Source organism: Typopeltis vanoorti, chromosome 26 (assembly GCF_054136105.1).
Source record: "Typopeltis vanoorti isolate ZY-2024b chromosome 26, IOZ_Tvanoo_1.0, whole genome shotgun sequence".
Taxonomy (NCBI): Eukaryota; Metazoa; Arthropoda; class Arachnida; order Uropygi; family Thelyphonidae; genus Typopeltis; species Typopeltis vanoorti.
The window spans coordinates 3,832,997-3,847,816 of record NC_143574.1 but is presented as its reverse complement, the minus strand read 5'-3'; the positions used below and the strand labels follow the sequence as shown (position 1 = coordinate 3,847,816).

At 34.4% G+C, this 14,820-nt stretch overlaps 1 protein-coding gene across 1 annotated transcript in view; it reads right to left on the bottom strand.

Moving 5' to 3' along the window:
- Vav (Vav guanine nucleotide exchange factor) overlaps positions 1-14,820 on the bottom strand; it is a 339,372-nt gene that overhangs the window by 213,132 nt on the left and 111,420 nt on the right. Inside the window, exon 5 of the mRNA XM_090414835.1 lies at positions 12,788-12,896. Coding sequence (XP_090270961.1) covers positions 12,788-12,896 — 109 coding nt within the window. The remainder of the gene's footprint in view (positions 1-12,787; positions 12,897-14,820) is intronic.

Here is a 14,820-nt window from a genome sequence, read left to right as displayed (position 1 = left end):
GATTGAACAAGAAGCCATCTCTGGTAGTTATATAAGGGTCGTGTGAGGTAGGTAGGGTTGGGTTGAGTTTGGTTCAAAGACAGCAAAGATCATGCTGTGCCATAGTGAAGGTTACAGCAGTATACACTGTATTAATTAGTCAGATAAATTAGTAAATACTATGTATGGACTAAACTTAAGCTAAGCAAATACAGTATTTACATATAAATAAAATTTATAATCAACATGTAATATAAATTAATTCTTTGATAACATCTTCCTGAGTGTAAATGGCTTGGCTAGATAGGTAAAAATTTCATTCCTTACTCATGTGAAGTGCTGGCACTCCACCAGCATATGACAAATGGTAAGAAAGGTGTTGCATTTTTTGAACATAGGGTCGTCAGCTATCAGTAAATAAGAACTTGTGAGATGACTGTGACATAGCAATACCACTTCCTCTCTTCTGTTTCTACATTGACTAGACTGCCAATGCTTAATTTCAGACTGCCATGATGACTGCCACTCTGTAGTCTGCATTTGATGCTGTCAAACAGTACATGGAAAATATTGACTGGATTTTCACGGTATAGATATGAACACAGATTGATAAGAAAATAACTATTTATTAATTTAAACACTAATATTTCGCTGGTATCATATCCAGCATCTTCAGAGCATACAAACAAAGTTTGTTACAGTCGAGAGATAACCGCAATCCGGTGTAACAGTGGGACTAGTATGAGTAAATGTAGTGTGCGACACAAAGACTAAATAAAGTCCTAATTAGACACCATCTAAGTTCAAAAAAAAAAAAAAAAAAATCAAAACTACCAAAAAAAAAAAAAAACTTTCGCTATGGCAAGTCAGGTCTGGCAGACCATGCTTTGGATACCCCTACACACAGGATCATTTGGAAGAAAACAAAAGTACTGCACAGAAGCTTTTACAAGTCAGAAGGGTTGTTCCTGGAATCAACAGAAGCCCTGAAACATACTCCAAACCTCAACAAGTATGGCTGTATAAATCTACCAAAGATTTGAGAGACAGTCATCTAATGTCTTCTTTTTTTTTTTTTAAACTTAGGTGGTGCCTAATTAGGACTTTAGTCTTTGTGTTGCACACTACAATTACTCATACTATCCCACTGTTACCCCGGATTGCAGTTGCCTCGCGACTGTAACAAACTTTGTATGCTCTGAAGATGCAAGATATAATACCAGCAAAATATTAGCGTTTAAGTTAATAAATAGTTATTTTCTTATCAATCTGCATTCGCATCTACCATGAAAATCCAATCAACATGTGTGATGAACACATAAGCCTTTCCACACGATTAAGTACATGGAAAAAGAATGAGCTGATCTAGCAGCTGCATTTACAGCTCATTTCCCTTAATTACAAGGTCACTAAGAATTCAGCACAACCGAACATCAAAATTAAGTCTTCATTTTATATAACAGGTGTATGTTACACAGCACTAGATGTGAATTAGATACAGAAGAAGAGATAGTCTGTAAAGAACTCATTGAGTCTGTATAAATGAGAAGCAAAACAGGTAAATGTTTCACTCTAAATAATAGTCAATTCATTTGCTTCAACATAAAGAATGAGTGGGTGATGTGCAAAAGGCACCAGTAGCTATCCATATACCCTGATGATGGATGGGATCCAACTATTGCAAGTTATTCTTCCTTGCAGAACATAGACTTGAGATTCCTAATACAGCTTTGAATGTATAAGTGCACAATAAAGACAAAGAAATGAGGATCGAACCACATCCCATTCAGTAGAGGATAAAGTGAGAAGCCCAAGAGTGCATTTCTCTCTTAGTTGACAAATGTGATAAATGTTAATTGACAAATGCAAGGAATGCAAGTTTTCTGTCAAAGATGAGTCGCAAGGACTTGGCTTTTGTTGCTACTGGAATAACAGTTTCTCCCATTCTTAATTCAGGATCTAGGTGAAGAGTGCATTTTTGACAGAAACGTACAAAGACATTTTTAACTTCTGAAAACCTGAACCTATTGCTAAGAGCTCATAGAGAGCGTGAGAATTAATTGCTTGTTGAAGTTGTCTTTCGATTACCCTCCAGTTACGAAAGTCAGAGTAAATTGTGAAATCATCAACACAATGGGCATTCCTTACAGTGGGAAGAAGCTGTTCAGTGAGTGAGTTAACTCTGACAGCAAAAAAAAAAAAGTCACACTTAAGACAGAGCCTTGGGAGAACACCTAGTTCTTGATGGTATGGCCGAGGTAGTGTTCGCCCAGACAAAAAGTTTTTAATAAATACAGGAAGGTGTCCTATGAGACCTAGGTTATAGAGGACTTCTAACTTTCTAATGTTCTTACTTCAGGAATGCATCTCTTGGCAGAGCAAATGGTCCAAAGTTGGATGATGTCTACAAAAGCCATATTGCATATTGGAGAGAAAGTCGTTACTTTCAAAATACAAGAAATCTGGCATTAAACATTTTCTTCAATATCTTTTAAAGGCAGCTGATCAGAGCAATGGGTTGATAATTAATTATTTGATTCTGTTCAATCCTTTCCTGGTTTTGGAAAAGCAATAACAACTGACTTATATCAAGAAACCGGAAACTATTCCTCTGCAAGTATTCTGTATATTAAAAGATGGAGAGCAATAGAAAATGATGAAAGATATATTATATATTATGTGGCCCGTCAAAATAAACATTATCAAAAAAGTATCATCATTCATTATTAAGTTAATGCTGGTGTCACCATCTTACAGGATGGTGGCATTTCAAAAGTTCTGCACACGACATGCATGACAGTAGGATGATGTATTAGTCTCCACCTTTACAGGCAGACTGAGTGAATCTGATTCTGGTAGGATTATGCATTTTTCAGAACAATGAGAGGCAATTTTTTTTTCATCTCCCCAATCAGTATGCCCACTACAAAAGGATACCATCCTAGTGGGAGGAAATGCCAATGAGACCCACAAGATCAGCGCTTCCCAAACTGTGGGCAGCGGTCCCCTTGGGAACCAATAGTTTTGTTGAGGTGGTTGGTGAAATAATGAAAACAAGTTTAAAATTTTTTAAAGACGAAGTCAAATGTTTTAAGACCATGTCAAATGTGAATGTAAGATACTAAAAATGTAATATTTGCATTTGATTTTTGCAATAATCGCTGTGAATATTTTGTATTGAATATAAAACAAATTTTTCTGAGCAATAAATACAAAATGTTATTGCTCAGGAAATGACAATCAAGGAAAAGAAGGAGTAGCCATAGTATTCAACAAAAATACAAGGCTAATCTTCTTGAATGGCAGGCAGTCTCAAGTTGTGATGTGGGCAAATATCAGAATGGGGAATTGGACAATGAGACAAAAATTCCTCACTTTTACTAAGGTAGAAGTGGAGGAATTTTTTGATGCTTTAGAAAAAGCAACTGACACAATGAAAAAGGAAAAGTTGGCCCTTGTTGGGGATCTGAATAGCAGAGCAGGAAATGATTGTCAGATATACAAAAATATTTTGGGAAAATTTGGAGAAAAGAGCAAAGCTAATAATAATGGCAAATATCTGTTGGATTTCTGCTCAGGACATGGACTGGTTATTACTAACAGTATGTTTCAACATAAAAATGTGCATAAATTCACATGGAGAGAAGAGGCAAGGAATAAGAAAAGTCTCATTGACTATGTTATTGTTGATAGTGATGTTTTCTCCCTGGTGCAGGACACCAGAGTGTACAGAGGATTTGAAATTGGAAGCAATCACTATTTAGTCTTAAGCAGGATAAAATTGAATTTCATATTGAAAAGAATAACATGTAAGAAAGTTTTGAAGCGAATAAAAGTTGAGCATTTCTCAGATGTGAACTGTAGACTAAAATACACAAAGATTATTGAAGAAAAAAATAAAAGGGTTTGAGAACAGGAACCAAATCTTGGAGATTCAGTGGCAAGCCTTGAAGAAAACCCTGATTGATTCAGCTAGAGAGGCATGTGGGGAGGTTGTCTGCAAGGAGAGAAAAATTAGAACTCCATGGTGGACACAGGAAGTTAAAGAGGCAGTGAAGGAAAAGAAGAAACCATATCAAAAGTTCCTCACAAATAAGTCAGTTTGTGCTCTTAGAAAATACAGAGACAAATGTAAGAAAGCTAAACACTGTGTAAAACTAGCTAAACAAAAGTCATGGGAGGACTTTGGCAAGAACATAGAAAATAAATATCAAGAAGGTGGCAAAATATTCTGGAGGTTGTTGAAGAAGCTTAGAAATGGAGGAAAGAGTGCTGTAAAAGGAGTTAGAGATGATAAAGGTGACATGAAAACGGGAGAAAAAGATATCCTTGAAGTATGGAGTAACTACTTCGAAAAATTGCTAAATGAAACAAGCAGTGATAGCAGTGGTAAAAAACACTCAACAGGCACACAGTCAGGAATACATATCCATACTTGGAGTAGAAAAAAGCCATCAAAGGCTTGAAATGTGGAAAGGCAGCAGGAATAGATGATATTCGACCAGAAATGCTGAAGTATGGTGGTATAAAAGTGTTACAGTGGCTGCACTGCATCATTCAGAAAGCCTGGTCAGAGGGACGAATTCCTGATGACTGGAGTAGAGCTCTCATAGTACCCATATATAAAAAGGGAAATAAAACTGAATGTGAGAATTACAGAGGGTATTTCCCTACTGAGTGTTCCTGGCTAGATCTATGCAAGTATACTTGAGAAATGGTTGAGAAGAATTGTGGAAGAAAAGCTTGGTGAAGAACAAGCTGGATTCAGGCCAAATAGAGGCTGTCAGGATCAGATCTTCACTTTACGACAAATAGTTGAGAAAGCATGGGAATATAACAAAAGATCTGTATTTAAGTTTTGTCGATCTCGAAAAGGCATATGACAAGGTGCCAAGAGAGAAGCTATTCAATACGCTACAGTTATATAGTGTCAATGGGGCATTATATCAAGCAATACTTAGTCTTTATTTGAGTTGTAAGTCAGCAGTTAGAATTGAAGGAAGTACAGGAAGATTGTTTAATGTTAAATCTGGTGTGAGACAAGGATGTACATTATCCCCTCTGGTATTCATTATCTATATGGATCACATTATGAAGGAAAGTGATATTAAACATGATATCAGAATTGGAGATGTTAATGTCAGCTCTTTGCTTTATGAGGATGATGTTATACTTCTAAATAAATCTGCTGCAAGTTTGCAAGATTCTGTGACTAAATTGAATAACTGTTGTAATAGATATGGTATGAAAGTCAGCATTAAAAAGACAAGGACAATGAAAATAGGAAGAATTGTTGAAATTGTCAACTGTGTTGTGAACGGGGAACCTGTGGAACAAGTAAAATATTTCAGGTACTTAGGCACGATTTTTAGTGAAGATGGTAAATTAAATATGGAAATAGACAACATACCAAGATATAGGTGGATTGATACGGTACAAAGTGCCTTAGATGATAGAAATATAAGATCTGATAATGTTGGAGTCTTGACAAGTAACAGACTGATTTGGAGGAAAATTGTAGATAGGAAGTTAGTAATGATGTAAATTTTTCATGTAGTACTATCATATCCTGTACACCCCTGGAGGGTACATGTCAGGAATTTGATGATGATGATGTTATAATAATATGTCTGTATTACAATTTTTTTTTTCGATGGGGGCCATGAAATATTTTAATTTTTCCAAAGGGGACTTGACATCCATAAGTTTGGGAAGCACTGCACTAGATGATGGATGATCATCATTAGAAAAGTATCACCATACTATTTCTGTCTCCAGAGAAGGGGTTCAGGGTTTCTTAAGGGTCAAAACCAAATAACTGGGAGGAGACCTCCATCCTTAAAGGCTCCTTAGCCTATAAGGAATGAGGAAAACCAACTGGGGCTTCTGACTTAATGTCCAATCCTCACCTTCACATATTGTGCCCCATTAGTAGGCATTCACTCAGTACTGAATGAACAAGGATGGGCTAGCAATTTGTGACAGTACAAACTGTGCTCTCTATTGGTTTAAACCACAAATAATATGATGGTGCAACATAAGATTTCATGCCAGCTAGATCATTGCCCAGTTAAACAAGCCTCCCCCCCCCGTGTAGTTTTCGTCAGGGAACCAAGGCGATCAGCGAAGGGTCAGCTACTGGAACAGACTCAACCTCAGTATCTACAAAAAGAAGAACAAACCCAACTTCAGAGGAACTGACGATAGCAACAATCAGTAGAAGATTAGTAACAGAAAGAAAATCATTCATTTTTGAAATTATGGATTCTACAACTGTGTTAAAATAACTCTTTTTATTATCTCAACGTTTCAATCTTCATATCATCATCTGGAGCATACATAAATATACAAGACAAGCTGCATTACATTTCAAACCGTAAGCTAGAGAAACAATGATTTGATCACATGCTATTCACTGGTATGACCTCTCGTGAAAAAAATAAATAAAATAAATAAAAATAAAATAAAAATTTTATAAATGTGTGTGTGTATATATATATATATATATATGTACACATTTTTTTTTTTTTTTTTTTTTTTTGAAAAAACTACTGAAAAAGCTTAGAAATAGAGGAAAGAGCACTGTTGGAATCAAAGATGATAAAGGTGAGGTGAAAACTGAAGATATCCTAGATGTTTGGAGTAATTACTTTGAAAGACTGTTACATGAAACAAGCAGCAACAGAACTGTTATAGAAAATTTTCAAAAGAAATGCTAACCAAGGAAACAGAAATATATATCAACACTTTTTACTAGTGTCATCATCATCAAATTCCTGCCACGTACAGGATATGATAGTACTACATGAAAAATTTACATCATTACTAATTCCTATCTACAACTTTCCTCAAAAACAGTCTGTTACTTGTCAAGACTAATATTATCAGATCTTATATTTCTATCGTCTAAGGCACTTTTTACCATATCAATCCACCTATATCTTGGTCTTCCTCTGGGTCATCGTTTTCCTGCAAACCTGGCAGAGAACATTTGTTTTGATAATCTTTCCACACCCATTCTGTTTAAGTGACCATACCATCCGAGATTAGCTCTGCTAATGCATTCTGGATGCTGACAATGTCAAGTTCTTTCCTAATATCCTTGTTTTTAATATGATATTGCCATTGATGCCATATCATTTTTCATGTTCATGCCCCTAATCTTTCTCAGGACTCTCATATCTGCAGTCTCTAGTCATTTGTCAAGTGTTTTACTTCTGACCCAGCTCTCAGATCCATAAGTTAAAATTGGCTTGAATACTGTCTTGTATACAGCTAATTTAGTACTTTGGCCAATTTCCCTCTTACTCCATATAAATCTATTCAGTTGACTTCCCACCATACCAGCTTTGTTGATTCATCAAATTCCTGATATTTACCCTCAATGGGTGTACAGGATATGATAGTACTACATGAAAAATTTACATCATTACCAACCTCCTACCTACAATTCTCTGCCAAATCAATCTGTTACCTGTCCAAGCTACAACATTGTCAGATCTTATATTTCTATCTTCTAAAGCACTTTATACCATATCAATTCACCTATATCTGTCTTCCTCTGGATCTTTTTCATGCCAACCTGGCAGAAAAAAAATTGTTTTGCTAATCTTTCCTCTCTCTCATTCTATTTGTTTTACTTCTGACCCAGCTCTCAAATCCATAAATTTATACAGCTAATTAGTGTTTTGACTAATTTCTCTCTCATTCCATATAAATTTATTCAGTTGACTTCCTACCATACCAGCTTTGTTGGTTCTGTTGTCTATTTCCATATTTAATTTACCATCTTCACTAAAAATCGTGTCTAAGTAGCTGAAATGTTTTACTTGTTCTATAGGTTCTCCATTCAAAATACAGCTAATATTTTCAATGCTTATGCCTATTTTCATTATCTTTGTCTTGTTATTGCTGACCTTCATACCATATCTATCACAACAGTTATTCAATTTAGTCAGGGAATCTTGCAGACTTGTAGAAGTATAACATCATCCGGATAAAGCAAGGAACTGACATTAACATCTCCAATTTTGATATCAGATAATACCTTTTCTTCATGATGTAATCCATAGATAATGAATAACAGAGGGGATAATGTACATCCTTGTCTCACACCAGATTTAACATTAAACCATCTCCCTGTTCTTCCTTCAATTCTAACTGCTGACTTAAACTCAAATAAAGACTAAGTATTGCTTGATATAATGATCCACTCAAACCATACAACTGTAGCATTTTGAATAGCTTCTCTCTTGGCACCTTTTCATAAGCTTTTTCCAGATCGACAAAACTTAAATACAGATCTTTGTTATATTCCCATGACTTCTCAACTATTTGTCGTAAAGTGAAGATCTGATCCTGACAGTCCCTATTTGCCCTGAATCCAGCTTGTTTTTCACCAAGCTTCTCTTCCACAATCCTTCTCAACCATTCTCAAGTATACTGGCATAAATCTTACCACAAACACTCAGTAGAAAAATACCTCTGTAATTCTCACAATCAGTTTTATTTCCATTTCTATATATGGGTACTATGAGAGCTCTACTCCAATCCTCTGGAATTCATCCTTCTGTCCAGATCCTCTGAACAATGAAGTGTAGCCACTGTAAAACATTTTTTATCACTGTTCTGTCATCACTGCTAGTTTCATTTAGCAATTTTTTGAAGTAATTACTCCATACTTCAAGGCTATCTTTTTCTCCAGTTTTCGTATCACCTTTATAATTTCTAATTCCTTTTACAGCACTCTTTCCTCCATTTCTGAGCTTCTTTAACAACCTCCAGAATACCTTGCCACCTTCTTGATATTTATTTTCTATGTTCTTACCAAAGTCTTCCTATGACTTTTGTTTAGCTAGTTTTACAAAGTGTTTAGCTTTCTTACATTTGTCTCTGTATTCTCTAAGAACACAAGATGACTTATTTGCTAGGAACTTTTGATATGCTTTCTTCTTTTCTTTCACTGCCCCTTTAACTTCCTGTGAGGAAGTTCTGCTTTTTCTATCCTTGCAAACAACCTCGCCACATGCCTCTCTGGCTGAGTCAATCAGTGTTTTCTTCAGAGCTTGCCACTGAATCTCCAAGGTTTGATTCCTGTTCTCCAACTCTTTCATTTTTTCTTGAATAATGTTTGCATATTTTAGTCTACAGTTCACATCTGAGAGCTGCTCAACTTTTATTCACTTTAAAACTTTGTTACATTTTATTCTTTTCAATATGAAATTCAATTTTATCCTACTCAAGACTAAATAGTGATCACTTCCAATTTCAAATCCTCTGTACACTCTAGTGTCTTGCACCAGAGAGAAAACATCACTATCAACAATAATATAGTCAATGAGACTTTTCTTATTCCTTGCCTCTTCTCTCCATGTGAATTTGTGCACATTTTTATGATGGAACATGGTGTTAGTAATAACCAGTCCATGTTCTGAGCAGAAATCCAACAAGTGTTTGCCATTATTATTAGCTTCGCTCTTTTCTCCAAATTTTCCCAATATATTTTTGTATGTCTGACAATCACTTCCTACTCTGCTATTTAGATTCCCAACAAGGACCAACTTTAATTTTCACTGTGTCAGTTGCTTTCTCTAATGCCTCAAAAAATTCCTCCACTTCTACCTTAGGAGAACCTTCTGTGGGACCATAGGCACAAATAAGTCTCATTGTCCAGTTCCACATTCTGATATTTGCCCACATCACTACTTGAAACTGCCGGCCATTGAAGAAGATTAGCCTCGTATTTAGTGTTGAATACTATGGCTACTCTTTCTTTTCCTTGATTGTCATTGCCGGAGTATAACATTTTGTATTTATTGCTCAGAAAGATCTCACCAGTTTTGATCTTTTTTTAAGTCACTCCTATTATGATGTCGAACTGATACTTATCTAATTCCTCGGCTAGCTCCATTTCTTTGCCATTCAGGCTTCTTATGTTGATAATACCAATCTTCAATTCTGGTGATTATGAGTTGGGGTGTGTTTTAGGATTTGTTCCAGTAGCTGACTTTTCGTGGTTTGCCCTGATTCCTTGGCAAAAACAACGGGGGCCTTGTTTAACCGGGCGATGCCCCAGCCAGCATGAAATTCTGTCATGTTGTACCATCATTTAATATTGTGGTTAAAGGCCAATAAGAATACAATTTGTTCAGCTAAGTCCCAAATTGCCTGCCCATCCTCGTTCATTCAGTATTCAGGTAGATACCTAACAGGGTGCACCATGAGAAGGTGAGGATTGGATATTAGGTCAGAAGCCATGGTCGGTTCTCCCCAAGAATAAATGATACCAAATATTTTTTTTCTATGTATAAATAGAATATATGCATATTGTGCTTAATGCAACACTAGTTTTTTTATTTCTAAAATTAATCTAAAGATAAACATGTGGTCTACAATAAACCTTTTTTTTTTCATAATTTTGCTTGGTATTTAACTATACCATATCCCCACCCCCCTTATCAGCAGGCTCTCCATCTGCAGTAAATCCCGGTCTGAAAATATTAAATGGAAAATTCCAGAAGTAAACAATTTATAATTAAATTTGCAAAGTGGATATTAGATCCAATATTATTTCAAAGCCAAATGTTTGTAGAAACTATGAAAGTTTCATTAGTTGACCTTAGAGCTTACAAGAATACAATCTTCAGCATCCTCAAGTTGCCTTAGCTCGCACTACTTGACTTAAAGTAGGTAAGACAACTAGGGAATGCCAAGGATTGTATTTTTGTAAATTATCACGTCAACTTACAAAACGTTCATAGTTTCTACAAACTATGAACGTTTTGAAACGTTCATAATCAGCTTTGAAATAATGTTGGCTCTAATATCCACTTTGCCTATGTAATTTTACATTGCCAAAATGAAGCCAGATGATGGCTGTTTCTTTTAGTAGTAGGCAATTCGTAAGTTTTAAATTGTGTACCGTTCTGAGTAGTTTTCAGTTATCAGATCGACTATCGTGGTATTGCAGTGCTTGTATTCAAGTAACCCTTATTTTACTTAATGGCTGCAAAAAGCAAGAGTAGTGATGCTGGCAATTCAGATATGTGCCAAAGAGAAGCCGTAAAGTGCTTCCTTTTAAGTGAAAAAGGTGAAAGTTAATGACTTCATAAAATAATAATTAAATAATAAAGAAAAAAAATATATGCTGAGGTTGCTAAGATTCCATTCACGTTCAGATAACTTTTATTACAGTATGTTGTTATGATTGTTCTATTTTATTACTAGTTATTGTTGTTAATCTCTTACTGTGCCTAATTTATAAATTAAACTTTATCATTTGTGTATAGGAAAAAACATAGTACATATAGGATTCAGTACTATCTACGGGGTGTCTTGGAACATAGCCGCCATGGATAAGAGGGGAGGGGGGCTACTGTACTTTTTTTAGTGAATGGCAAGATTCTGTTTAGTAAAATATTAAATAAAAATTTATAGCATATAAACAGAAGACTATACAAAAAAAATATATCCCTGTATATTTTCACATTTGTTTTTGTTCCTTTTTTATATATCAGATTAGATCTACAATTAGAGACTAGATCATTTCCCATATTAAATATAAAACACAATGTTTGCAATATTTTATTTATTTTTAATGACAAGTTTACCTACAAAGAGCTGTAAACTTGTAGCATATTAGTACCATAGAGGATAATTAAGGATTATATAAGGATAGATAATTCAGGAATCCTATTCTAAAGGCCAAGCAATACTTTTCTCAAGTCACCTAGGCCGCAGTAAGCAGGGTGATGGGCTTCCACCAAACAATGAAATCATATACCACTGAAAGACATTTACAATATCCATCTCACAGTGGAATTCAAACCAAGCCGGCAACAAGAAACAATGAAGCACGAAAGCCAGGTAAAGTTCAATCATAACTTCTTGAAAAATAAAACTCCATTAAATGAAGTTGCAAAACTAAATGTATTTTAACAAACAAAATGTTCATATTTATATTTTGTAATATTTTTAGAATATGATAAAAAAATACATGCCAATAATAAAATATCAAAAATTAGGATATGACATATATAAACAACATATAGATAATATTCATCAATAATGCAAGCTTATTTAATAGCAAATAATTATATTAAAAAAAAAACTTGCAAAGCAAGCATAGCAGTGATGTCAACTCAGTACCTGTAAGCCACCTTTCCTTTGAAAGGCACATAAATCCTCATAGATACCCTCATCCTCATGTGATACTGAGGAGTAGTACTCATCATAATCACCATATTCGCCTTCACTGGATAGGCAAAAAAAAGCATGCAAAAAAATAATAATAATCAAAAGCAGCAAGCAATGCATGCAAACATGTACATTTTATCTGATACAGTAGATTAGTTCGTATGTAACAAAAATATTATTGTGTATATCAAACACATAAAGAACGAGCAAGTAAATACAAAGGTACTCATATAAAAAAATAAAATAAAACAAAAAATAAATAAAAAATATCAAAATGGCATTTCCGCAAAAACAGATTAAGAAACATAGGCAACCAACCTTAAAGACTGATGAAAATTTCAAACCCTCAAGATGTAAGTAATCTTTGTATTACAACACTTAATGATTATCATGCATAATGCAGGAAAAAAAAAATATGGATTATGCTATCTTGATTGATGAAATTTTTTTTTTTTATTGTATCTCTAATTTCTCTCACTTGCTACATATGCCATATAAGCATATAAGCAATAAATATTACATATAAGCAATGCAATAGCATGCTAGAGAAGCATTCTTGCAGCTTAATATTATCATAAAGATGCGTGCTCAAGCTCTTTCTTCCAAAATATACCTCATGAATCCTTAGTGTAACATAGCAGAGATCTTCATAAATATCTTCCTCTTTCGTCTTGCGTGGAGTGATAGGAAATTCTAATGGTACCATAGGATCTTCATTGTGGCTACAGAGGCATAAAATGGCATTATAAAAAAACAGCTTTTTACAGCTACAAGGTTTGTAACCCTTTACTTGAATTGTGCAATTTCTTATATAATATTCATATTTATACATTGCTTTACATCATTTACTATTACTATTTTAACCATATTGAAAAACAGACTTCAATATTGTCTCCCCCTTGTCATCTCTCTCTCTCTCTCTCTCTCTCTCTCTCTCTCTCTCACTTACACACAAATTATAAAAGAAAATATGAATTTTATTGAACTAAAATTTAAATGCAAGTCAAAATAAAACTGGCTTCAAAATTTAGGATAGTTTTCAAAATTTTCTCACTTTTTTTTTAAAAAAGATTAATTATGTCAGTGCAGATAAGGCTATTGTAATACTAGCATGATAACCAAGAAACTTTTATCACTATTATTAAAATCAGCCTGATATATCAGATGCAACTCGAAAAGTTCCTGGACTGGCTGAAAAATAATGTGCAGGCTTAACTTAAAGATTGTTGATGTTTTGATGTCCCCCCCCCCTTTATATACTGAATCTACCATTCCTGTGTTGCTGATGAATACCACTGGTAGTTTTCTTTCACAAATAGTGCTAAGCAATCTCAACTCAATCTGGACAGACAAAAATCAACTCACTCTGTCCTTGGGATGGAAATTTAACCTCACGGAACAAAAGTAACAGAGCTGGATCTGCAAAGTGCATACATAGATACAATCGTACTGAACAAACGTACTAGGGGCATTCACAGTGGTGGAGGTGAAAACAATTTGTGTGTGCGCACACACACACACCACTTTTCTGCTCATTTCTAGGCAGACATCATCTCTCAAACACCTATCGCAGTCTGGCCTGCGGGTACAAATTCTAGATATGCAACTTCTTTACAGTCAAAGACAATAATCATCATATTCCATCAGTCCCGGCTTGTGTGTTTTGTATGTGTTATTACAATTTTAACATTGCATTTCTGAAGATGTCTCTGTGACAGTGATGAAATATTGAAATGATCAAACTTGCTGTTTATTTGCTTTCTCTTTGTGCTGTAATTATTCCATTACACTGTATCATGAGTGTAAACCAGCACACAAGCCTAAATACTCATTTACTAACTTTCCTTTCCTAAGGACAGCTAAATGACAGAACTTGATGGAACATGATTGTTTACAACCTCAAAAGTCTCTGGAGTAGTTGTTTCAAGTTTTGTTTTAAATCTGATAAAAACATGGATTTGATATACTTTATACTCAACATACTTTTTCGCATTGCTCATTTTGCCAAACCTCATAATATAAATAATGGAGTATATAAACCATATTTACCAGAAAACATAATTTTCGTGACAATAATAAATTAAACTAAATGAAGACTAGAGTTATGAGGGGGTGCCATGTCCACCACTACCAAATTTCTAGGCATTTATCAGTTTCTTTCAGCGAATTCCATCAATATAATGCACAGTTCACGATCTTTTTCATTCCAACATTTAAAACTTTACATTTTGCTACATTATTAGGTGGGAGATGAATTTCATCACCAGGTGTGAGACCAGTGCTCCACTTACTGGATATCTGAAGTGGTTCCTTGTAAAAGTTCTATGCTTAGACTCTAGAGCAGGGTTTCCCCAGAGTATGTAAAAATAAATTAAGAAATACAAAAAACATACATAAAATTGATAACAATAGGAAAAAAATCATTAGTCCACCCATGGTATAAATTTATTGTGTCCAGACAATTCATTGCATGGAAAATTCATTGTGTAGAAAATTAATCATGGAGAAAATTCATTACAATAAAATTTGAAATCCTATTTTATGTCATTCCCATATATGAAAAAAAAAGAAATATTTTATGTATTATTTATTATTTCGATTATATTTAGCATTCTGAAATTTCTTATTCTGTATAAAGTTATTAAT